This window comes from Dendrobates tinctorius, unplaced genomic scaffold, assembly GCF_039654945.1.
Source record: "Dendrobates tinctorius isolate UK_male_01 unplaced genomic scaffold, ASM3965494v1 ptg000022l, whole genome shotgun sequence".
Lineage (NCBI taxonomy): Eukaryota > Metazoa > Chordata > Amphibia > Anura > Dendrobatidae > Dendrobates > Dendrobates tinctorius.
Window position 1 is genome coordinate 34,719,886 of NW_027361690.1, and position 25,096 is coordinate 34,744,981.

Below are 25,096 nucleotides of genomic sequence, written 5' to 3' on the forward strand. Positions count from 1 at the left end.
GGTCTTTTCAGCCTGATCAATAGCATTAGGTTCGTCATACAACAACCCCAAAGCTTGAAAGAATGCGTTCACATTAGTCAGAATAGGATCATCTGGTTTCAAAGAAAACGCCCAATCCTGGGGATCGCCACGCAGCAAAGAGATGACAATTTTAACCTGCTGCGCGGAGCTCCCTGACGAGTTAGGCTTCAAGGCAAAAAATAATTTACAATTATTTTTGAAACTCAAAAATTTAGATCGATCCCCAAAAAATACATCAGGTGTAGGGATCTTTGGTTCAACAGCATGCGAACGAGCAAGGTAGGCGGAAATACCCCGCACTTCCGCAGCGAGCTGCTCCACATGATCAGACAATTGCTTTATCTCCATTGAGAGAGGAAAAAAAAATTCCCCCTACGGCCTCAGAGATATAGAGGAAAGAATATACACACACCTTTTTTTTTTTTTTTTTAAACACAATTCTTTCCTGCTATTGAGTACCCTAGGATCTGCGGTATGGCGGGTGATTCTGTTATGATTGAGTCACCGTAGGAGGCAAAAACAGAAATGCTAGCTAAGTCCAGAAAACCAGAGAAGTTGGCAGCTATCGGATTGCAGACCCCTGAACCTATCAACACAACTAGCAGTAGCCGTGGGGGGTTCCTACGATGCCCTAGACCCCTCGATCACAGCCAGAGAATTAAATAGGCCTAAAGAAAGAAAGGGGAAATCTAAACTGCCCCAGAGCAGACCCCAAAGCAATAGGCAGCCCCCAACATATAATGACGGTGAAGCAAGATGAAAATACTAACACAGACAGAAAGATAGACTGAGCAAAGACGGGGTCCAAGCTAGCTAGATAGAAAAGGACAGGAAGGCTGCTGTCTGCAATCTGTGAAAAACCCTATGAAAATAAGAGCCAACAGACTGACAGTGAAAAAGGCCCTGAAGACGCTAGGCTTCAAAAAAGCTAAGTCAGTACTCAGGAATATTCTGAAGACAGAGCTACAGGCAAAAGGAGATTCAGCTCACCCCAGCAGGGACTGGCAGAATACAGAAAAGCAAGGAAAACAAAAAACAAAACAAAAATGCTAACAGGCAAAACAGAAAACGTAGCTTTAAAGGAGCAGGAATCAGACTGGTGTCCTAGAAGTCCACAGAGAAATCACCCGCAGGGCAGAAGGGCGTCGGCAGCCTTATATCCAGTCCGTGACTCCACTCAGCCAGTCATCCTCACTAGGCTCAGGTGCCTGATAATCACCTTCACCAGAATAGGGAGTTCACCAGACCTCAGTGACGAAGGGGAAAATGAACTCACAACAGTTATGGCTTATGAAAACCCAGTGCTGGATGTGTTTTATTCGCTGCCTAGCGAGGATCCCCTAACTGAATGACAGCGCTACCTCACAAATGCTATACCTGTACATGGAGCACAATAGAAGCATAGAAGCAGTGCACAACACGCCTGTAGGACATGTGCCCTGCTGATGGTTTTGTGGACCTGAGTAATGGCAAAAAAAATGCTGGAAGGTAAATTTAACAGCCACACTGGACACTAGCTAGCTGCACTATATCAATGATATACAACCACCTAGCTAACTAGTTAAAATCTTGCTATTAACAGTGCCAGCGTCAGGAGCAGCCTCTCTGCACTGTATCAGTTTTAAAATGGCACTAAAACAAGATGTCTGCTATTTATATGGAGAGGGACATGTGATTTCAGAAGCCAATGACACAAGCCATTGTGTCAGGACATTGTGGATGTTTATCGCGCCCTGATTGGCTAGCCACAATGTGCACGCATGAAGTTAAGGAAAAAAATTACTGTTTACAAGAACGCGGTGCCTCTGAGCTCTGCAAACCCACTCCCCTCATCTAACACGTGCCAAACACTCATGTTACACCACCATTATTGCTGCTAAAGTGCTGAAAATACTTTCGTGGCAACGCATGTTCTGATGTCCGCTGTTCGCATGCCCTGAGCTATCCCTTTCCTCTCTGGCACCTCTCACCCCTGGGATACTCCGTCCGGCTCTGCAGCTTCCATCAATCCCGTCCCAATTCCCTTATGCGATTCCTCATCCGACTTCCTCTCCTAGGAAGATATTGAGGCATGCTTCTCAGTGCCTCAGTTGGACCATAGACCTTGGACGTTCCAAGAATGTCCACCTCGAATTTATAACTGACGCTCTCTTGCTGCTGAATAGCACGTGCTCCTCATGTCCTCAGACCTCCAACTTCTGATGTTATCTCTCCATCTAATCTAAAACTATGACTAAAATCAGTGAGTGATCCTCTTGTTAACTGGCCCTGCCCCTCCCACACTGGGGTTGTTCCTGAACACATTAACTGTTTCTATTCTAAATCTGTCTACATGCTGAACTTATTATTGTGCCCAATCCTATCTTATAGCTAAATCTAAACCTATGCCCTATGTACTAATCTTATCCTTTCCCTATATCTAACACATTTATCAGAAGACATTGAGTCATCCACATATTATAGCAGTACATTAACCATGCACCTTGGTGCCTATAAGGTTCTATGCAAAATAAAACACTTTTTTACATACACAGGTTATAACAGTTTTTCTAATCAATGGAGAAGCAGATGACCATCCCAGTCACCCTCTTACATTCATAAAGTAGGTTTTAGCCTTTGATATTTTGTTGTTCTTTTTAGCTTCTGCAAGGAATAGGAGTTTATAAAGAGAACCTGTCACTTCATTTATGCTGCCCAAATCACGGCAGCATGAATCAGAGCCTGACTAGATGAATGCAACCATGGTTTTTTTTTAGAATTTTTGAATGTCACATCATTAAAGATTTCAAATCATCCCTGAAAATGTTTGTTTGAAGAAAAATTCAATTAAAAAGTTTACTTTTTATTTCAATTTTGTCACATAATATCTAGACTCATAGGAGATTAAAAAAAAGGGGCCTTCAGGGAGAGTGGAAGCAATACAAATGGAAAACCCTGTCCTGCTCATACGTACATCAGCATGGCTGGTGAAGGAACTGCAGCATGCTCTGATACTAGAATAACGGATCAGAAAGCTTTATTCCAATACTTCTAGAATAGAGGGAGAGAACACAAACTAAACCAATGCTTAACAAGTCAGACATTAGTAAAGCAAAAGGTAAGAATAACTTTCCCTCTGTCTGAGGAACCTTTGCACTGGAAGCACACACTGTTTATTATCGGTCCTTTTACTGTGCTTATAATGTTATGTTCACATGTAGTAGATTCATTGCAGAACAATTCTGCATCTGATATATATTCTATACCTAAGGCTAAGTTCACACATGGTTGATTTGTAAGGATTTGATGGAGGTCTTCATGCTACACAATCAACTCCAGTAGTTTTAAGTCACATACATTTCTACAAAATACAGTTAGGACCATAAATTTCGGCAATAAATTTGCCGTTCTCTCTTAATTTCAAATTCCTAAAACATGAATTCTTGTTCCAATAATGTACTGACCTTCAATTTCAATATTGTAAAATGAAGATTACAGGTTGCATATAGCTAACATCAATCGTTGTAACAGAACCGATAATTATACTGGACATTCTAGGATTTCTATTTTTTTATATTAGCAAGAAAGTCACAGTTAAATACACAAAAAAATCTAAAAAGAAATGAGTAAAAGTAGGCCTTCTTCACATTTGCAGATTTAAATCCAGAATCAGCATTTATTAGTTATATAAAATGATCCCAATAAAATTCAAATGGGGGTCTGTCCGTGATCCATCATTCATTCCGTTGGAAACTGCTGAAGGCTGCTATTCTTGTTTATGGTGTCTTCAATACAAGTGCGTACATTACAATAGGCATTTTTTTTTATTAAGTACATATATTTATCCCCCTATTTATTAAGATATGAAATACATTCAATCCCCCTATTTATTAAGATATGAAATACATTCAATGTCATAAAAGGACAAAAACTTCTATATGAAGTATATAGTACCAGTACAGATATATACAGATATTAAAACTACCGTATGTATTGAAATATGGCTGCATTAATATTACTTCAGGGTTCACAACTGCTCTTTTCTCATTATGATATCAACATGTCTAACTAACAGCCGATTGCTATATACAGCAGTGTAAGAAAATGACTCATTATGCTCAATATTAGAAATGATCTAATTGATCTAAGGGGAATTGACTAAAGGGCTCATACTCACTTGCGAGAGACTTAAGTAAAAAAAAATGTTTTTAAAAATATAAAAAAAAATAAAAAATATATAAAAGTTCAAATCACCCCCCTTTCGCCCCATTAAGAATAAAACAATAAAAAAATTGCACATATTTGGTATCGCCGCATTCAGAATCGCCCAATTTATCAATATAAAAAAAAATAACCCTATTGTTAAACAGCATAATGAAAAAAAAGTCAAAACACCAGTATTATATTTTTTTAGTCGCCACAACATTGCATTAAAATGTAGCAACAAGCAATCAAAAGATCGCATCTGCACTAAAATGGTATCAACGTCAGCCCGGCATGCAAAAAATAAGCCCTCACCCAACCCGAGATCACAAAAAATAGAGATGCTACAGGTATAAGAAAATGGCACAATTTTTTTATTTTTTAATAGATTTGGAATTTTTTTCACCACTTAAATAGAAAAGAACCTAGACATGTTTGGTGTCTATGAACTTTTAATGACCTGGAGAATCATATTGGCAGGTCAGTTTTAGCATTAAGTGAACATGGTAAAAAAAAAACAGCTGTGGGATTGCACTTTTTTTTGCAATCTCATCGCACTTGGAATTTTTTTCCCGTTTCCCAGTACACGATATGTTAAAACCAATTATGTCGTTCATAAGTACAACTCGTCCCGCAAAAAACAAGCCCTCACATGGCCATTTTGACCAAAAAATAAAAACTTATGGCTCTGAGAAGAAAGGGATCAAAAAATTTAAATAGAAAAACAAAAATACCTCTGGCCATTAAGGGGTTAAGGCCGGTTTCACATTAGCGCTTTTTAAGCGCACGCACGGCCGGGGGTAGCTCCGCCCCCGAGCCGGCTCTCTGCCCGGCGTGCCCGCCCCTTGCTTGTAGCGCCGCCTCCTAGCGCACAGCGGCGCCTGCGATCGGCGCACCCTATCTTTAGCATAGGGTGCGCAGATCGTGCGCAGGCCGTGCGCTAGTTGCGCTTTGACCTGCGCTGCGCACTTTTGACGGTGCGCCGTGCGCGCCAAAATCCGAAAAAGTTTGATTTTGGCGCGCACGGCGAGAAAAACACAGCAAATCTGCAATGTGTGTACACACCCTAAATTTTTAACACATTTTTTGAAGGTTACAGTTGTGGCCAAAAGTATTGACACCCCTGCAATTCTGTTAGATAATACTCAGTTTCTTCCTGAAAATGATTGCAAACACAAATTCTTTGGTATTATTATCTTCATTTAATTTGTCTTAAATGAAAAAACACAAGAGGATGAAGCAAAAAGCAAAACTTTGATCATTTCACACAAAACTCCAAAAATGGGCCAGACAAAAGTATTAGCACCCTCAGCCTAATACTTGGTTGCACAACCTTTAGCCAAAATAACTGCGACCAACCGCTTCCGGTAACCATTAATGAGTTTCTTACAATGCTCTGCTGGAATTTTAGACCATTCTTCTTTGGCAAACTGCTCCAGGTCCCTGATATTTGAAGGTTGCCTTCTCCAAACTGCCATTTTTAGATCTCTCCACACGTGTTCTATGGGATTCAGGTCTGGACTCATTGCTGGCCACCTTAGAAGTCTCCAGTGCTTTCTCTCAAACCATTTTCTAGTGCTTTTTGAAGTGTGTTTTGGGTCATTGTCTTGCTGGAAGACCCATGACCTCTGAGGGAGACCCAGCTTTCTCACACTGGGCCCTACATTATGCTGCAAAATTTGTTGGTAGTCTTCAGACTTCATAATGCCATGCACACGGTCAAGCAGTCCAGTGCCAGAGGCAGAAAAGCAACCCCAAAACATCAGGGAACCTCCGCCATGTTTGACTGTAGGGACCGTGTTTTTTTTCTTTGACTGCCTCTTTTTTTCTCCTGTAAACTCTATGTTGATGCCTTTGCCCAAAAAGCTCTACTTTTGTCTCATCTGACCAGAGAACATTCTTCCAAAACGTTTTAGGCTTTTTCAGGTAAGTTTTGGCAAACTCCAGCCTGGCTTTTTTATGTCTCGGGGTAAGAAGTGGGGTCTTCCTGGGTCTCCTACCATACAGTCCCTTTTCATTCAGACGCTGACCGATAGTACGGGTTGACACTGTTGTACCCTCGGACTGCAGGGCAGCTTGAACTTGTTTGGATGTTAGTCGAGGTTCTTTATCCAACATCCGCACAATCTTGCGTTGAAATCTCTTGTCAATTTTTCTTTTCCGTCCACATCTAGGGAGGTTAGCCACAGTGCCATGGGCTTTAAACTTCTTGATGACACTGCGCACAGTAGACACAGGAACATTCAGGTCTTTGGAGATGGACTTGTAGCCTTGAGATTGCTCATGCTTCCTCACAATTTGGTTTCTCAAGTCCTCAGACAGTTCTTTGGTCTTCTTTCTTTTCTCCATGCTCAATGTGGTACACACAAGGACACAGGACAGAGGTTGAGTCAACTTTAATCCATGTCAACTGGCTGCAAGTGTGATTTAGTTATTGCCAACACCTGTTAGGTGCCACAGGTAAGTTACAGGTGCTGTTAATTACACAAATTAGAGAAGCATCACATGATTTTTCGAACAGTGCCAATACTTTTGTCCACCCTCTTTTTTATGTTTGGTGTGGAATTATATCCAATTTGGCTTTAGGACAATTCTTTTTGTGTTTTTTCATTTAAGACAAATTAAATGAAGATAATAACACCAGTGACCCTGGCCTAATAACATAGTTATTAAGGTTGAAGGAAGACTTTAAGTCCATCTAGTTCAAACCATATCCTATCCTAACTTGCCCTATCATGTTGATCCAGAGGAAGGCAAAAAAAACCCATGTGGCAAACAGTAAGCTTCACATTGGGGAAAAAAATTCCTTCCCGACTCCACATATGGCAATCAGACTAGCTCCCTGGATCAACGCAATATTAAGGAAACTAGTGTATATACCCTGTAATATTATGCTTTTCAAGAAAGGCATCCAGTCCCTTCTTAAATTTTATTAGGGAATCACTCATTACAACATCATATGGCAGAGAGTTCCATAGTCTCACTGCTCTTACAGTAAAGAATCCGCGTCTGTGAGTATGCTTAAACCTTCTTTCCTCCAGACGTAGAGGATGCCCCCTTGTCCCCGTCACAGGTCTAAGAGTAAAAAGATCATTAGAAAGGTCTTTGTATTGTCCCCGCATATATTTATACATTGTAATAAGATCACCCCTAAGCCTTCGATTTTCCAAACTAAATAACCCCAAGTGTAATAACTAGAGTTGAGCGACTTTTGGTTTTTTAGGGTCGCGTTTCGTTTCGTGAAACACGACTTTTCCAAAAGTCGGGTCGAGCAAGATCGTCCGATTATAGGGAAAAGTTGGGGTCGTCCCGAAACACGAAACCCAATGTAAGTCAATGGGGAATAAAAGTCGGCAGTGAGAGGAGGACAGGAAACACACCTACAGTGCCCATTTGAATGCCAAAAGCATCAATTCTTCTTACTTAAGCTTGTCAACCTTAATTAACTTCATAATACAAGTTACGCACTGAAAAATCGGGGTTATTTGGCTAAAGTTGTGGGGGGGGAGGGCTGGCTGCAGGTTTTCATGTGCCCTGGGCGAAAGAGCGCCCCTTTAACACATACCACAACTCATCATGCTCCGATACGGCAGATAAATAGCGGTATAGTACAATGAAAAATACCTCACTTTTTACATCTCATGACGAGGCCCATCTATTTCTCCATACAGAATCATTGGTCCCATATAATGTTTGAAACAGTATATGATGAGCTCCACATAATGCTACAGTATATGTTGGTCCCCATGGATGAAGCTCCACTGTCTTATGGGCCCAAATAATGCTCCAAACATAATGGGCCCCATTTCTAATGCTTTAGTGTATAATGGGCCCTGTAAATGCTGCTCCAGTGTCTGATGTCCACCTTTGGAATGTTCCAGTGTATGGTGGGCCCCATCTATCATTCTCCAGAGTATAGTGCTCCCCAAAAATTGCTGTCCCAACATTGAAAACAATCAAATAAGTCTCCTCGCTAGGGAATCCCTGTACTTGTCTGGACAGGTGCTGTAGCTTGCTTAACAGCTCGCCAGCCGTTCTCACGCCCAGTATGGATTGCACGTGATTGCACAAAGGTTAGAAAGGGTACCGTATCCCTGGATAACAAGTATGGATAGCGTACACATTCAAAATATATGTCTCAGGAGGCAGGCTCAGACAGTGTCAGGCCCAGTATGGATTGCACGTGATTGCACAAAGGTTAGAAAGGGTACCGTATCCCCGGATAACATGTATGGATAGCGTACACATTCAAAATATATGTCTCAGGAGGCAGGCTCAGACGGTGTCAGGCACAGTATGGATTGCACGTGATTGCACAAAGGTTAGAAAGGGTACCGTATCCCCGGATAACATGTATGGATAGCGTACACATTCAAAATATATGTCTCAGGAGGCAGGCTCAGACGGTGTTAGGCCCAGTATGGATTGCACGTGATTGCACAAAGGTTAGAAAGGGTACCGTATCCCTGGATAACATGTATGGATAGCGTACACATTCAAAATATATGTCTCAGGAGGCAGGCTCAGACGGTGTCAGGCACAGTATGGATTGCACGTGATTGCACAAAGGTTAGAAAGGGTACCGTATCCCCGGATAACATGTATGGATAGCGTACACATTCAAAATATATGTCTCAGGAGGCAGGCTCAGACGGTGTTAGGCCCAGTATGGATTGCACGTGATTGCAAAAAGGTTAGAAAGGGTACCATATCCCTGGATAACATGTATGGATAGCTTACACATTCAAAATATAAGTCTCAGGAGGCAGGCTCAGACGGTGTCAGGCCCAGTATGGATTGCACGTGATTGCACAAAGGTTAGAAAGGGTACCGTATCCCTGGATAACATGTATGGATAGTGTACACATTCAAAATATATGTCTCAGGAGGCAGGCTCAGACGGTGTCAGGCACAGTATGGATTGCACGTGATTGCACAAAGGTTAGAAAGGGTACCGTATCCCCGGATAACATGTATGGATAGCGTACACATTCAAAATATATGTCTCAGGAGGCAGGCTCAGACGGTGTTAGGCCCAGTATGGATTGCACGTGATTGCACAAAGGTTAGAAAGGGTACCGTATCCCCGGATAACATGTATGGATAGCGTACACATTCAAAATATATGTCTCAGGAGGCAGGCTCAGACGGTGTTAGGCCCAGTATGGATTGCACGTGATTGCACAAAGGTTAGAAAGGGTACCGTATCCCCGGATAACATGTATGGATAGCGTACACATTCAAAATATATGTCTCAGGAGGCAGGCTCAGACGGTGTTAGGCCCAGTATGGATTGCACAAAGGTTAGAAAGGGTACCATATCCCCGGATAACATGTATGGATAGCGTACACATTCAAAATATATGTCTCAGGAGGCAGGCTCAGACGGTGTCAGGCACAGTATGGATTTGACGGCCCAGATTACACAGCGGAGGAGCAGGGAGAGGTAAAGATTGCAAATGCTGGGGCCCTGCCCAAGCAAGGGGGGCCCACTCGTGGGCGTCGGTACTGGCACTGGGCCCCTCATAGTACAGCGGTGTGTCTGACGGCGGGTGTGCACCACCACCGTCAGAGACACTTGATTGCACTATGAGGGACCCTGTGCCAGTGCCCGCGCCCAAGAGTCGGCCTACCCACCTGTCCAGGGCAACGGCACTCGCACGGTGTCGTGCGGTAGGTGGTGACCCCGGCCATGGGGGGGAGGCAGCACAGTTAGGGAGTTTTAGAAAGTGGCATATGTTGATGTTGGACATTCAGCTGATGCAAAAGGCGAAATAGGTGAAGTACCAGGAAGAGGTGGACCAAAGCAAGCCATTTTTCTGTCACCCTATGTGTCATCAGGGGAAGGTGGGACAAAATCCTTGGAAACCCATGCGTGGTTCATTTTAATGAAGGTTAGATCATCCACATTTTGGGTTGACAGACGGGTCCTTTTTTCTGTCAGGATTGATCCAGCTGCACTGAAGACTCTTTCCGATAGCACACTTGCAGCTGGGCAAGCGAGCTCCTGTAAGGCATATTGGGCCAATTCAGGCCAGGTGTCCAGTTTAGCGGCCCAATAGTCAAAGGGGAATGACCTGTGTGGGAGAACATCGATATGGGAGGAAAAGTAGTTTGTAACCATAGTTGACAACTGCTGTCTCCTGTCACTTTCCATCGATGCAGTATTACCAGTTGTGTGAGCGGTATTTGAAAAATCAGTCCACAACATTGTCATGAAACCCCTGTCTCCAACGCCACTTCTGCTGTGTGCACCACGAACACCTCTGCCAAGCTGCCCCCGGCCCGTACGGCTCGTGTGAGAACCATCACCGCTGCTGTGTGCTGGGAATGCCTCAAGCAACCGATTTACCAGAGTTGCTTGTTTATTAGCCAATATTAGGTCAAGGTTCTCCTGTGGCATGATGTTTTGTAATTTGCCTTTATAGCGTGGATCCAGGATGCTGGCCAACCAGTAGTCGTCATCGTTCATCATTTTGGCAATGCGGGGGTCCCTTTTTAGGATCCGCAAGGCATAATCTGACATGTGGGCCAATGTTCCCGGTGTCAATGATGCACTGCGAGTGCTGGGTGGAGGAGCACTTTCTGGCAAATCCACATCCCTCCAGTCACGCACAAACCCTGTACCAGACCTTGCCACGCCAACATTTTCACTTGCCCCACGAGATGCATCCTCCTCCCCTAAGTAATCATCCCCATCATCCTCCTCCTCCTCCTCTTCTTCCTCCACCTCGTCCAGGAGAGGTCCCTGAGCAGACAATGGCTGAATGTCATCAAGGATTCCCTCCTCCTCTTCCTCCTCATCAACATTGGCTGCAGACGCCTGCTCCTTAAGGTGCGTCAAAGTTTGCATGAGCAGACGCATAAGTGGGATGCTCATGCTTAGGATGGCGTCGTCTGCGCTTACCAGCCGTGTGCATTCCTCAAAACACTGAAGGACTTTACAAAGGTCTTTCAGCTTCGACCACTGCACGCCTGTCAACTCCATGTCTGCTCTCAAAGTGCCTGGCCGTGTATCCTCCCACAAATGCATTATGGCCTGCCTCTGCTCGCACAGCCGCTCCACCATGTGCAGGGTGGAGTTCCACCTTGTTGCAATGTCGATAATGAGGCGGTGGTTGGGAAGGTGGAGCAATCGCTCCAGCTTCTGCATACGAACGGAGTGTACAGGCGACCGGCGGATGTGCGCGCACAGTCTTCGCACCTTCCGGAGCAGGGCTGTTAACTCCGGATAATTTTTGAGGAAGCACTGCACCACCAGGTTCAAGGTGTGAGCCAAGCAAGGTATGTGGCTGAGTTTTGAAAGGGCTATGGCTGCCACAAAATTATGGCCGTTATCACTAACTACCTTGCCTGCCTCAAGATGTACACTGCCCAGCCATGACTCAGTTTGTCGCTTCAAGTACTCGGCCAGCACCTCGGCGGTGTGTCTGTCGCCCAAACACATCATCTGCAACACAGCCTGCTGACGCTTTCCACTAGCTGCTCGATAGGGGGACACATCGTGTGCAACAGTGGCAGCTGCAGATGGAGTGCTCGTACGACTGCGCTCTGTGGACGAGCTTTCGCTTCTGGAGGAGGAGGAGGAGGAGGAGGAGGGTCGAACGCCTACAGCCAACTGTTTCCTATACCGTGGGCTAGGCAGCACTGTCCCACCACCGCTGTCCCCTGTGGACCCTGCATCCACCACATTAACCCAGTGCGCAGTGATGGACACGTAACGGCCCTGGCCATGCCGACTGGACCATGCATCAGTTGTGAGGTGCACCTTTCCGCTCACTGACTGCTTGAGTGCATGGACAATGCGGTCTTTCACATGATGGTGGAGGGCTGGGATGGCTTTGCAAGAGAAGAAGTGGCGACTGGGTAGGTCATAGCGTGGTACTGCATAGGCCATGAGTTCGCGGAAAGCTGTGCTTTCCACCAACCGAAAGGGCATCATCTCAAACGAGATTAGTTTGGCAATGTGGGCGTTCAAACCCAGTGTACGCGGATGAGAGACTGAGTACTTTCTTGACCTACTCAGTGTCTGGGAGGGTGAGCTGGACTTGAGAGCTGCATATGGTGGAAGTAGCGGTGGACAGGGCGGACTGAGAGAGGGTTGATGATGGTGATGGAGTTGGTGTTCTTTCTGATGGCCTAGAATCAGTCTTTCGTTGATATAACAGTGGGATTCCCTGACTGCTGTGGTCTTGCAACGACACCTCAACATTTGCTGCTGTGCTAACCGGTGGGCTTACAGTGGGGGAAACAATGTAGCGTTGCTGACTACCTTCGTTGTGATCAGTTGCACATGTGGCACTTGAAGTTTGGTGTTGTGTCCACGCTTGCAAGTGCATGCTGGTTAAATGTCTACGCATGCAACTGGTATTCAAATTTTTCAGATTTTTCCCTCGGCTAAAGGTCTTTGCGCACTTCTTACAGATAACCTTGGCCTGATCATGAGGATTTTGTTCAAAAAAGTGCCACACTGCACTCTTCCTACTTTGGCAGACATTTTGCGGCCTAGCACGCTGTGATCTTTTGACCCTCTGGACAAGCTGTCCAGCAACTCTTTTGATGTTTGGAACCTGTCTTTGGAGTGCTCCGGGCCTGCCAGATAACAGCTGTTGCGATGTCGATGTCTGCTGTGGATGCTCCTCATCTGAGCTATTGGAAGCAGCACCCTCTTCCCCCAATGGATGCCAATCTGGGTCAACAACTGGGTCATCCATCACCTCCTCTTCTATGTCATGTGCACCTTTCTCTGTGTCACCATGTATGGTGGTATAGTGTGCGGGAAGGGGCACCTGAGTCTCATCAGGGTCAAAATCTGGCTCTGTACACTGCGAGGACAATGTAGTGCTCTGAGTGAATGTACCAGCAGAATCATCCATCAGCGGCTGTGCATCAGTGCACTCCATGTCAGATTCATCTTGGCCTGGGTAATTCACCATTTCACTTGATAATCCAGGCATGGTATGTGAAAACAGCTCCATGGAGTAATCAGTAGTATGGCCTGCGTCATCCTTCAATCTTGGTTGGGGTGAAGGACACAAGGAAAGGTGTGGTTCATGAACATGAGCCTCCAATGACGACTCAGTGCTTTTACTTTTTACAACTGAAGAAGAGGAGGCGATAGAGCTGGAGGCTGAGTCAGCAATGTAAGACAAAACTTTTTCCTGATGCTCTGCCTTTAAAAGCGGTTTGCCAACTCCTAGAAAACTAAGCGTTCGAGGCCTTATGTAGCCAGACGATGACGCAGGGTCAGCACCTCCTGCATTCGGTCCTATTTTGCTCTTGCCACTACCATCAGATCCACCACCAACACCATCATTACCAGCTGCCAACCCCCGCCCAATTCCACGGCCTCTTCCACCAGCCTTCCTCATTTTTGGTAGAAATGTAGACAAAATCCAACAAACTATATAGTAATGTAAAACAAGGTACAAGGTGTCTATAGGACAGGGGAGATTTAGAATTTCTGCACACACTTGTGGACAGTGGACACTTTTGGATTGTGTGAGGCCCACTGATATCTGAGCGCTATGTGACAGGCTCGATGGCACAGCTGCCTGTGACCAAAGTGATGAGAGGATAATGGAGATTTTGAATCTCTGCGCACACTTTTGGACACTGGACACTTGTGGATTGTGTGAGGCCCACTGATATCTGAGCGCTATGTGACAGGCTCGATGGCACAGCTGCCTGTGACCAAAGTGACGAGAGGATAATGGAGATTTTGAATCTCTGCGCACACTTTTGGACACTGGACACTTGTGGATTGTGTGAGGCCCACTGATATCTGAGCGCTATGTGACAGGCTCGATGGCACAGCTGCCTGTGACAAAAGTGACGAGAGGATAATGGAGATTTTGAATCTCTGCGCACACTTTTGGACACTGGACACTTGTGGATTGTGTGAGGCCCACTGATATCTGAGCGCTATGTGACAGGCTCGATGGCACAGCTGTGACCAAAGTGACGAGAGGATAATGGAGATTTTGAATCTCTGCGCACACTTTTGGACACTGGACACTTGTGGATTGTGTGAGGCCCACTGATATCTGAGCGCTATGTGACAGGCTCGATGGCACAGCTGCCTGTGACCAAAGTGACGAGAGGATAATGGAGATTTTGAATCTCTGCGCACACTTTTGGACACTGGACACTTGTGGATTGTGTGAGGCCCACTGATATCTGAGCGCTGTGTGACACGCTCGATGGCACAGCTGCCTGTGACCAAAGTGACGAGAGGATAATGGAGATTTTGAATCTCTGCGCACACTTTTGGACACTGGACACTTGTGGATTGTGTGAGGCCCACTGATATCTGAGCGCTATGTGACACGCTCGATGGCACAGCTGCCTGTGACCAAAGTGACGAGAGGATAATGGAGATTTTGAATCTCTGCGCACACTTTTGGACACTGGACACTTGTGGATTGTGTGAGGCCCACTGATATCTGAGCGCTATGTGACACGCTCGATGGCACAGCTGCCTGTGACCAAAGTGACGAGAGGATAATGGAGATTTTGAATCTCTGCGCACACTTTTGGACACTGGACACTTGTGGATTGTGTGAGGCCCACTGATATCTGAGCGCTATGTGACACGCTCGATGGCACAGCTGCCTGTGACCAAAGTGATGAGAGGATAATGGAGATTTTGAATCTCTGTGCACACTTTTGGACACTGGACACTTGTGGATTGTGTGAGGCCCACTGATATCTGAGCGCTATGTGACAGGCTCGATGGCACAGCTGTGACAAAAGTGACTAGAGGATAAGGGAGATTGGATTGCTTTTAAAAAAGCAGTTTGCGGAGCAGTGGGTAAACAGCAATGCCAGCGTGTCAGGAAGCCTTAAAAGGCAGCCCAACAACCAACACCACTGACACACCACAATATAGCCTCCCCTTGCACTGCACACACAGTGACTTGTGTGTTGTGCAGGCCAAATCGCTAGCAGCAGAAGCAGTTTTTTTGTCTTCTTCCCTGCCTAACGCTCTCCCTACAGAATCAGCAGCAACCTCTACCTATACTAAGATCGGCAGAAGTAAGATGGCGGTCGGCGTGCACGCCCTTTTATACCCCCTGTGACGCCCACCAAAGCAAGCCAATCACTTGCATGCCCTTCTGAAAGATGGTGGTGACCCGTGCCTAGGTCATCACGTTGCCCACAGTGTCCGTGGATCCTGATTGGCTGAAAAAGAGCGCAAAACAAACTTTTGAAACGCGACTTTGGCGCGAAAGTCGCCGACCTCGTGGCCGACCTCATCCTAGGGTCGGGTTTCGTTTCATGAAACCCGACTTTGCCAAAAGTCGGCGACTTTTGAATTTTTTCGACCCGTTTCGCTCAACTCTAGTAATAACCTGTCTTGGTATTGCAGACCCCCTAGTTCCCTAATAACCTTGGTCGCTCTTCTCTGCACCTGCTCCAGTTCAGCTATGTCTTTCTTATACACCGGAGACCAGAACTGTACACAGTATTCTAAGTGTGGTCGTACTAGTGACTTATATAGAGGTAAAATTATGTTCTCCTCATGAGCATCTATGCCTCTTTTAATGCATCTCATTATTTTATTTGCCTTTGCAGCAGCTGCCTGACACTGGCCACTAAATGTGAGTTTGTCGTCCACCCATACACCCAGGTCTTTTCAGTGACAGTTTTGCCCAGTGTTTTACAATTAAGCACATAATTATACATCTTATTTGTTCTACCCAAGTGCATGTCCTTACATTTATCCCCATTAAAGCTCATTTGCCATTTATCAGCCCAAGCTTCTAGTTTACATAAATCCTCCTGTAATATAAAATTGTCCTCCTCTGTATTGATTACCCTGCAGAGTTTAGTGTTATCTGCAAATATTGAAATTCTACTCTCTATGCCCCCTACAAGGTCATTAATAAATATGTTAAAAAGAAGCGGGCCCAAAACTGACCCCTGTGGTACCACACTGCTAACCGTGACACACTCCGAGTGTGCTCCATTAATAACCATCCTTTGTTTCCTATCCGTGAGTCAGCTCTTAACCCACCTACACATATTTTCCCCTATTCCCATTGTTCTCATTTTATGTATCAACCTTTTGTGTGGCACCGTATCAAAAGCTTTTGAAAAGTCCATGTACACCACGTCCACTGCAATATCGACAATTTTTTAACAAGTTTTTAGAGGCTTATATAGAAACAAAATGTACCCAAGAAGATGTGGCACAATATAATACAGATACATTTTAAACATGTTTTTAGAAGGTTCTATACCAATGGAATGTACTCCAGACCACGGAATAGTCTATAGGTGAGCATACATTTTTTAATGAGTTTTTTGAGGCTTATATAGCAATGAAATGTACCCAAGAACATGTAATACCCTATGGGTGATCAATATGATACCGATAAATTTACAATAAGTTTTTTGAGGCTTATATAGCAACGAAATGTACCAAAGAACATGAAAAACCCTATGGGTGAGCAATCTGCTAACAAAAATTTGGAACAAGTTTTGTTTAGGCTTATATAGCAACAAAATGTACCCAAGAAGATGTAATATCCTATGGATGAGCAATATAATACCGATAAATTTTGAACAAGTTTTTTTCGGGCTTTTGTACCAACAAAATGTACCCCATACCACGGAATAGTCTATAGGTGAGCATTATAATATCTATGCATTTTTGTGAGCATGAGACTGTTTGCATTCTCTGTTGACAACTAAAAGTGCCTGTCATGATCCCAGTGCAGGTTTTGACCTGCAAGTCAGGGGTTAATGTCTTGAGCTCAGTGCAGGCTTATTGTGGCCTCTCTTTGGCTCAGGCAGAGCTTTTTATAGCCCTGAGAAACACCAATCCCTGTCAGTTATACTTTTGCCTTTGGCCGAGTGTTGTGACCCCTGTGTGCCTGTTCGTTGTCTTATAGCTTGCTTATATAATTCTGAGCCGGTTCTGTCCCCCGTTGTGAGTTTGCCTGTTGATTCTGTTCTGTATATCTGCTTCTCTGGTTTCTGACTTCTTGCCTACGTCTTGACTATTCGTTCTGTCTTGCCCTTTGGTAATTGTCGTGCTATCTCGTGCTTTGACGCCCGGCCTGATCTTGTTTATGTCCCTGTCTATGCCAATTAGTAACTTTGTTCCGTAGTTACCATTCTAGGAGTTTTCCTGCAGCTCCTAGCTCTCTGGAGTTTAGGCCACGCCCCCAGCAGTCATGTGCTTCAGGTCCTGTGGGTCTGAAGCACGCATCTTCTCTGCTGCTTCCCGCTCCACAGGTATCTCTGAGCACAGTTTGTCTTACTCAGGACACGCGCACTGGCTCAGTGAGCAAGTGCAGTGCGGTGTTCCTGACATTATAACTGACTGTGAACTTTTTTTTTCTCTCCTCTCTTCTGCAGCATGGACCCAATGCATGCCTTTTCTGAGCAGGTGAAATTCTTGACTCTGTCACTGCAGAAGCTAAGTTTGGAACACCAAGCTCTGGCCCTGTCCCAACGGCAGGTTGCAGACTCGGTTCAGGGGGTGCTTTCCGCAGGCTTTCAGCAGGTGGGGAATAGAGATGTCATTTTAGTCCCACCTGAATCCCCGGTTAAGTTACCAGATACACTTGCCGGTGACAAAAATGAATTTAGAGTGTTTAAAGAGGGCTGTAAGCTCTTTTTCTCCTTGAGACCCTGCTCCTCTGGGGATGAGAAACAGAGGGTAGAGGTGGTTATGTCTATGCTTAGGGGGTCCCCACAAGCCTGGGCACTTTCTCTTTCCTCTTCTGCCCCAGAGAGAATGACTGTGGATGCGTTTTTTGAGGGAGGCCTTAGGGCTTATTTACGATGAGCCAGATAGAGTGCGTTTGGCTGAGGACAAGGTGATGAGTGTCTGTCAGGGGAAGCACTCGGCCGAGTGGTTCTGTTCTGAATTTAGGCGTTGAGCAGCTGAGGTTTCTTGGAGTGATGCTGCCCTTTGGGGGCTGTTCTGTAGAGGCCTGTGTGAACGTCTGAAGGATGCCCTGGCACTCCATCCTCCACTTGACTCCCTGGAGGATGCCATGACTCAAGCGGTTCGCATGGATCGCAGACTGCGGGCAAGAGGTATTATGCTACTTGAAACATCATTATTCTCCAGTGGAGTTGAGACCCGGACTCTTCCGGTGGCTATGGAGGTGAGCGCTGTCACCTGTGATGAGAAGGAAAGAAGACGTGGCCGGGAGAAGCAGTTGTGCTTCTATTGTGGGGAATCTGGACATTGGAAGCAGGACTGCCCCTCCTGTCCGTCATCCTCCAAGGTGGCGGGAAACGACTAGGTCTGGGTAGTAGTCGAGGAGGCTACCCAGACCTTCAGGTACCTTTTTCCTCTCTTGCAAAAATTGTGCTTCGGGTGGACCTGGAACTTGGTGATGGTCCTGTTCAGACTACCACCTTTGTTGACTGTGGCTCTCCTGATTGAAGCCCAGATTATGACTCTTAATAAGATAGGGACAGTCAGGCTTCAGAATCCTGTTAAACTTGGGGCAATTAACTCGTCCTCTGTTACACGGGACGGGACGGTATCTGTTTCAGGTCTGAACTTTTTTCTCTGAAAGTGGGTTCCACTCATGTGGAAAAATTAACTTGTCTTGTGTTAGATAACTTGCCTGCAGGACTGGTATTGGGGATGCCTTGGCTACAACGCCATAATCCTACCATTGATTGGGTGACGGGGGAGATCACTCAGTGGGGATGTAAAGATAAATGTTGTAACCTGGGGCCTCTTGTTAACTCTGTTAAAACCATATCTGTGTCCTCTGTCAGTCTGGAAGGTATTCCGGAGTACCTGAAGGATTTCGAAGATGTATTTTCCGAAAGTGAGGCTGAGGCGCTGCCACCACATAGACCCTACGATTGTGCCATTGATTTAGTACCCGGAGCCAAGTTACCTAAGGCTCGATTGTTCAATTTGTCCGGGCCTGAGCGCCAAGCCATGAAGGAGTACATAGCTGAGTGTCTCCGCAAAGGGCATATCAGGCCTTCTGTGTCACCCGTGGCAGCAGGATTCTTTTTTGTGAAGAAGAAAGATGGTGATTTGCGGCCGTGCGTCGACTTTCGGGAACTTAACAAGATAACGGTTAGGAACACGTATCCACTTCCTCTCATCCCAGACCTATGTAACCAGTTATCTGGGGCCCAATGGTTCTCCAAATTAACTCTCCGGGGGGCCTACAACCTGATAAGGGTTCGGGAAGGGGACGAGTGGAAAACTGCGTTCCTCACAGCAGAGGGACTCTTTGAAAACCTGGTTATGCCCTTTTAGTTAACTAATGCCCCCCGCTATTTTCCAGAGCTTTATCAATGTTGTGTTTTCTGACCTGATAGGCCGTTTTGTTGTCATTTATTTGAATGACATTTTGGTGTATTCCCCGGACAGTCAGTCTCACTTACAACATCTACAGACTGTTCTCCAGAGACTCAGGGAGAACCACCTGTTTGCTAAATTGGAAAAATGTTCGTTTTTCGTACAGGAACTGTCTTTTTTGGGGCTGATTGTATCTTGTGAGAGGTTTAGTATGGACCCTAAGAAGGTGCTGGCGATCGCAGACTGGGTTCAGCCTCATGATCTCAAGGGGCTCCAGCGCTTCTTGGGATTTGTGAACTATTACCGGAGATTCATTAAAGGTTTCTCTCAAGTGGTTAAACCACTCACAGATCTTACCCAGAAGGGGGTTAATGTAAAAAATTGGTCAGAACTCGCTAAGGAGTCCTTCTCTTCTCTTTTTAAATTTTTCATGTCCGCCCCGGTGTTGGTCCAGCCAGACCCGTCCAAACCATTTATTGTGGAGGTGGATGCTTCTGAAGTAGGGGTGGGGGCAGTGTTGTCCCAAGGTCTGGCCACCCTTACTAATCTCAAACCCTGTGCCTTCTTCTCCAAGAAGTTCTCATCCACCGGGAGAAACTATGATGTAGGCAATAGAGAACTTCTTGCGGTCAAGCTGGCATTCAAAGAATGGAGGCACTTTTTGGAAGGGGTGGCTCACCCTATCACTGTTATCACGGATCACAAAAATTTGGCATACCTTGAATCTGCTAAGAGGCTTACTCCTAGACAAGCCCGTTGGTCACTTTTTTTTCACGCTTTCAATTCTCCATTACTTTTCGACCAGGGTCCAAAAATGTTAAAGCGGATGCCCTGTCCAGAAGTTTTGACCCGGTGTCTCCCCCCGAGCCGCCGTCCTCCATTCTTCCCCCAGGGGTGGTAGTGGCAGAGGTCTCATCAGAGTTGGAACAAGAAATTTTGAGGGCTCAGTTCCTAGCTCCGACGACCAGGCTAGGGGATAAATTGTTTGTTCCAGATTTATTCCGGCCTAGACTTCTATAGGAGTTTCATGAGTCTAGGCTGAGTGCTCATCCCGGTATCACGGCCACTAGAGAGGCAGTAGCCAGGGTTTTTTGGTGGCCTTCACTGGGGTCCGATGTCAAGAAATTCATTGCTGCTTGTGGAGTTTGTGCCCGTTCCAAAAGCTCGCATAACCGGCCGGCTGAGGAACTCATACCTTTACCGGTTCCTGATAGGCCATGGACTCATCTTTCCATGGATTTTATTACCGGTCTTCCACCTTCCAGGAGCAATACCGTGATCTGGGTGATGGTGGATAGGTTTTCAAAACAGGCCCATTTCATTCCCTTGGCAGCACTACCCTCAGCAGAAACATTGTCAAGGTTGTTCGTGCAGCATGTGGTCCGATTGCATGGGGTACCCCTGAATGTGGTGTCTGACAGAGGTGTGCAGTTTGTGGCCAAATTTTGGAGGGCATTCTGTATGAACTTGGGTATCTCACTCTCCTTCTCGTCAGCATATCACCCGGAGAGTAATGGTCAGACGGAACGCACCAATCAATCTCTGGAACAAATTCTCAGGTGATTGGTGTGATGCATTACTGTTGGTGGATTTCGCTTTTAACAACCGGGTGAGTCAGTCCACCAACATGTCCCCATTCCTAATCAATTATGGGTTCAATCCTCATTTTGGGGAGTTTTCACAGGTGGATTCCGGTTGTCCAGGGGCAGAGGGGTCCGTCCAACGGTTAAAAAACCTCTGGGCTGAAGTCCAGCGTAATATCTCTCTGGCCCAGGGGAGGTACAAATATTTTGCTGACAAAAAGAGGGCCCCGGGACACATGTTTCAGATGGGGGAGGTTTGACTTTCCATACGTAACATCAACTTGAAGGTACCGTCAGCTAAATTGGGACCAAAGTTCATTGGTCCGTACGAGATTGTGGAGATAGTCAACCCGGTGGCATATAGGTTGCGTCTCCCCACCTCCTTAAAGATATCCAATGTGTTCCATAAATCTCTGTTGAAACCCGTGGGGTCTGTCAAGGAGGATTCCGAGTCTGTTGTTCCTCCAGTGTTGGTGGAGGGTCACTTGGAGTATGAGGTCGGACATATTGTGGACTCTCGGCGGGTGCGCCGCCCTTTGCAGTACCTGGTCCACTGGAAGGGATATGGACCGGAAGATCGTTCATGAGTCCCTGCTCACTCTGTACATGCAGATCACCTGGTTCGGGCTTTCCATGCCAAGTACCCGGGGAAGCCTGGGGTCCAGAGGCCCCCCGTTGAGAGGGGGTACTGTCATGATCCCAGTGCTGGTTTTGACCTGCACGTCAGGGGTTAATGTCTTGAGCTCCGTGCAAGCTTTGACCTGCACACCTGGGGTTAATTATTGTGGCCTCTCTTTGGTTCAGGCAGAGCTTTTATAGCCCTGAGAAACTCCAATCCCTGTCAGTTACACTTTTGCCTTTGGCTGAGTGTTTTGACCCCTGTGTGCCTGTTTGTTGTCTTGTAGCTTGCTTATATGGTTCTGATCCGGTTCTGTCCCCCGTTGTGAGTTTGCCTGTTGATTCTGTACTGTATATCTGCTTCTCTGGTTTCTGACTTCTTGCCTACGTCTTGACTATCCGTTCTGTCTTGCCCTTTGATAATTGTTGTGCTATCTCGTGCTTTGACCCCGGCCTGATCTGGTTTATTTCCCTGTCTATGCCAATTAGTAACTTTGTTCCGTAGTTACCATTCTAGGAGTTTTCCTGCAGCTCCTAGCTCTCTGGAGTTTAGGCCATGCCCTCAGCAGTCATGTGCTTCAGGTCCTGTGGGTCTGAAGCTCGCATCTTCTCTGCTGCTTCCCGCTCCACAGGTATCTCTGAGCACAGTTTGTCTTACTCAGGACACGCGCACTGGCTCAGTGAGCAAGTGCAGTGCGGTGTTTCTGACAATGCCTCTCTGTTATACCATACCCCTTCCCTCCACCAGCAGCACTAAAAACACGCTTTTAGTAGTTTTAGAGATCACAGAAATGTTCACAGACCACATAACTTTTTTTTAAAAATACTCACCGGTCTCTGCAGCGAGCATTCTGAAGCTCTGCATACGTCAGCGCAGCGGATGCCGTATAGTGACATGTGGTATGAATTGCCATAGCAATGTTCCCTTCATTGACGTAATTAATATTCAATTTTACTTTCAGACTGTTGAAATGATCACAAGGAATTTTACCACTGTGGACGAGTTCATCCTCTTGGGACTTACAGACATGCCGGACATGCAGATATTGCTATTTATTGTATTTCTTATATGTTATATTGTTTCTTTAATTGGTAATATATTAATAATTTGGATCAGTAGCATAAATCCCCGACTCAACACTCCGATGTACTTCTTTTTGAGGAATCTCTCTTTCTTGGACATCTGCTATACATCAAGCGTTGTCCCCAAAATGCTCATTAATTTCTTATCAGTGAAGAAAACTATATCATTTGAAGCTTGTTTCATTCAGTTATTCATCCACCTGTCTCTAGGAGGAGCCGAGTGCTATCTACTGCTAACAATGGCCTATGACCGGTATGTGGCTATATGCAGCCCCTTACATTATACTAATATCATGCGTCCAGTCTTGTGCATTAGAATGGCAACTGCATCTTGGGTTGGAGGAATAGCAAACTCAATATTACAAACTTTCAATACATTGCAGTTACCTTTTTGCGGACCCAATGTTATTAACCACTTTTTCTGTGAGGCGCCAATATTGTTAGAGTTAGCCTGCATTGATACATCTTTTAATAAAGTTATCATTTTCTTATGTGCCATAGTGGTAGCTCTGGTGCCATTCTTCTGCATTCTTATTACTTACGTCAATATTATTTGCAGTATAATGAAGATCCGTACAACTACAGGACGGAAAAAAGCTTTTTCCACTTGTGCTTCACATGTTGCTGTCGTCACTTTATTTTATGGCACAATTTTCATTATTTATTTGAGACCTGGTACTGGACATGTCACTAACCAAGATAAAATGGCCACCTTGTTCTACAGTGTTATCACCCCAATGTTAAATCCCCTGATCTACACTTTAAGAAATAAAGATGTAAAATTAGCAATGAAAGAAATGACAAGAAAGAAGATTCTACAAGACAAGACTTAACTCATATCTAACGCTATCGGTATTATATTCTTTGCATGCTTAGGCTTACTACAGTTATATGAATTATCCCTCACATAAGTGTATATGCATATCTAGGATCAGTGAATTAGCAAATTAACCCAATTATGGACATTGGCTTATGTTTATATTTTATCTTCTGGTCTTCAGAAATCATTGAAATAATCTAATTAATAATTATTAACCAAGTATAAAAGTAATGACTATATCACAAATTAGTAAGAATACTAGTAGTTCTATTACTCAGCATGCTCAATACACTGCTATAAAACCTTTAGTTGTGTGGTTTTATAGTTTGATTAATTGCCATTTGTGTAGATAGTGGCGTATTGCTAATAGCAGCAGGTCAAGCGGCTGCTTTGGGGCTCATTAATTGGGCTACACAGTGTCGGCATCCTCATGCATGATGATGTCTGTAAAGGGTTGCAAAAATTATTGGCGCTATACACGCAAGTAAAATAAATCCTTTGGATGCAGAAACAGTTGAATGCAATAGTGGAGCAGGAAGCTGTCTGGATTCTGTTCCACCATTCAGCATGTGCGTCTGAGACTCAGATCAGTAGGCGAGGCGCAATGAGATCACTAGATCACATCTGTTGCTCAGAGCCTCAGTCCGTACCAAATACAGACTGGAGCAGAGCATTCTTGAACCAGGGCCAGGTGAGGAATTTTTTTTGTTAATTTTGTCAGTTAGTTCTTGTGAAGGGAAACTGCATCATAAGGTGCAGGGAAACCATGGAGGCCATTATACAGTGAGTGAGGGATTATGGGGGGGCATCATACAGTGTTGGAAGCTGTGAAGACCATCATACTGTATTGGGCATCATACTGTTTGTCTGGTCCATCATACTGTGTGACGTTCATCAAGAGTAGCATACGATGCATGGGGAGCATCATACTATGTGTGCGATGTCATCATACAGTGTTAAGGCTATTTATTTTACTGTGTGGAAGGTACTGATTGTTGGCATCATGCTGTGTTGGGGTCTATGGTGATCATAGGCATAATACATTGTGGGGAGGTTGTTGGGCCATCATTCTGTTGGAGGAACAATACTGTTAGGGGTGACTGGAGGCAATATACTGTGAGGGAGACCATTGGGGCACCATACTGTGGTCCAAATTTTTTTCTGTAAGGAAGTTATAAGGGTTAAAAGTTGGCCAGCAATTTCTCATTTTTCCAACAAAATTTACAAAAAGCATCTTTTCTTAGGGACCAGATCACATTTGAAGTGAATTTGAGGCATCTATATGACAAAAAAAATACCCAAAAGTGACACCATTCTAAAAATTCACACATCAAGGTGCCAAAAATCACATTCAAGAAGTTTATTAACAATTAAGGTGCTTCATCGGAACTGAAGCAATGTGGAGAGAAAAAAATTACATTTAACATTTAGTCACAAAAATTTTACTTTAGACCCAATTTTTTTATTTTCCCAAGGGTAAGAGAAGAAAACGGA

General features: G+C 45.1%; 1 protein-coding gene across 1 annotated transcript; it reads left to right on the forward strand.

Annotated features, from left to right (window-relative positions):
• Positions 1-22,670: 22,670 nt before the first annotated feature.
• Positions 22,671-23,615, forward strand: LOC141084401 (putative olfactory receptor 2B8). The gene has a single exon (XM_073569128.1). It carries the CDS (start codon positions 22,671-22,673, stop codon positions 23,613-23,615), a length of 945 nt encoding a protein of 314 aa, XP_073425229.1.
• The last annotated feature ends 1,481 nt before the right edge of the window (positions 23,616-25,096 follow it).

Excerpts from the sequence above, each read along its gene's own strand:
- LOC141084401 (XM_073569128.1), top strand. The coding sequence starts at position 22,671 with ATGATCACAAGGAATTTTACCACTGTGGACGAGTTCATCCTCTTGGGA.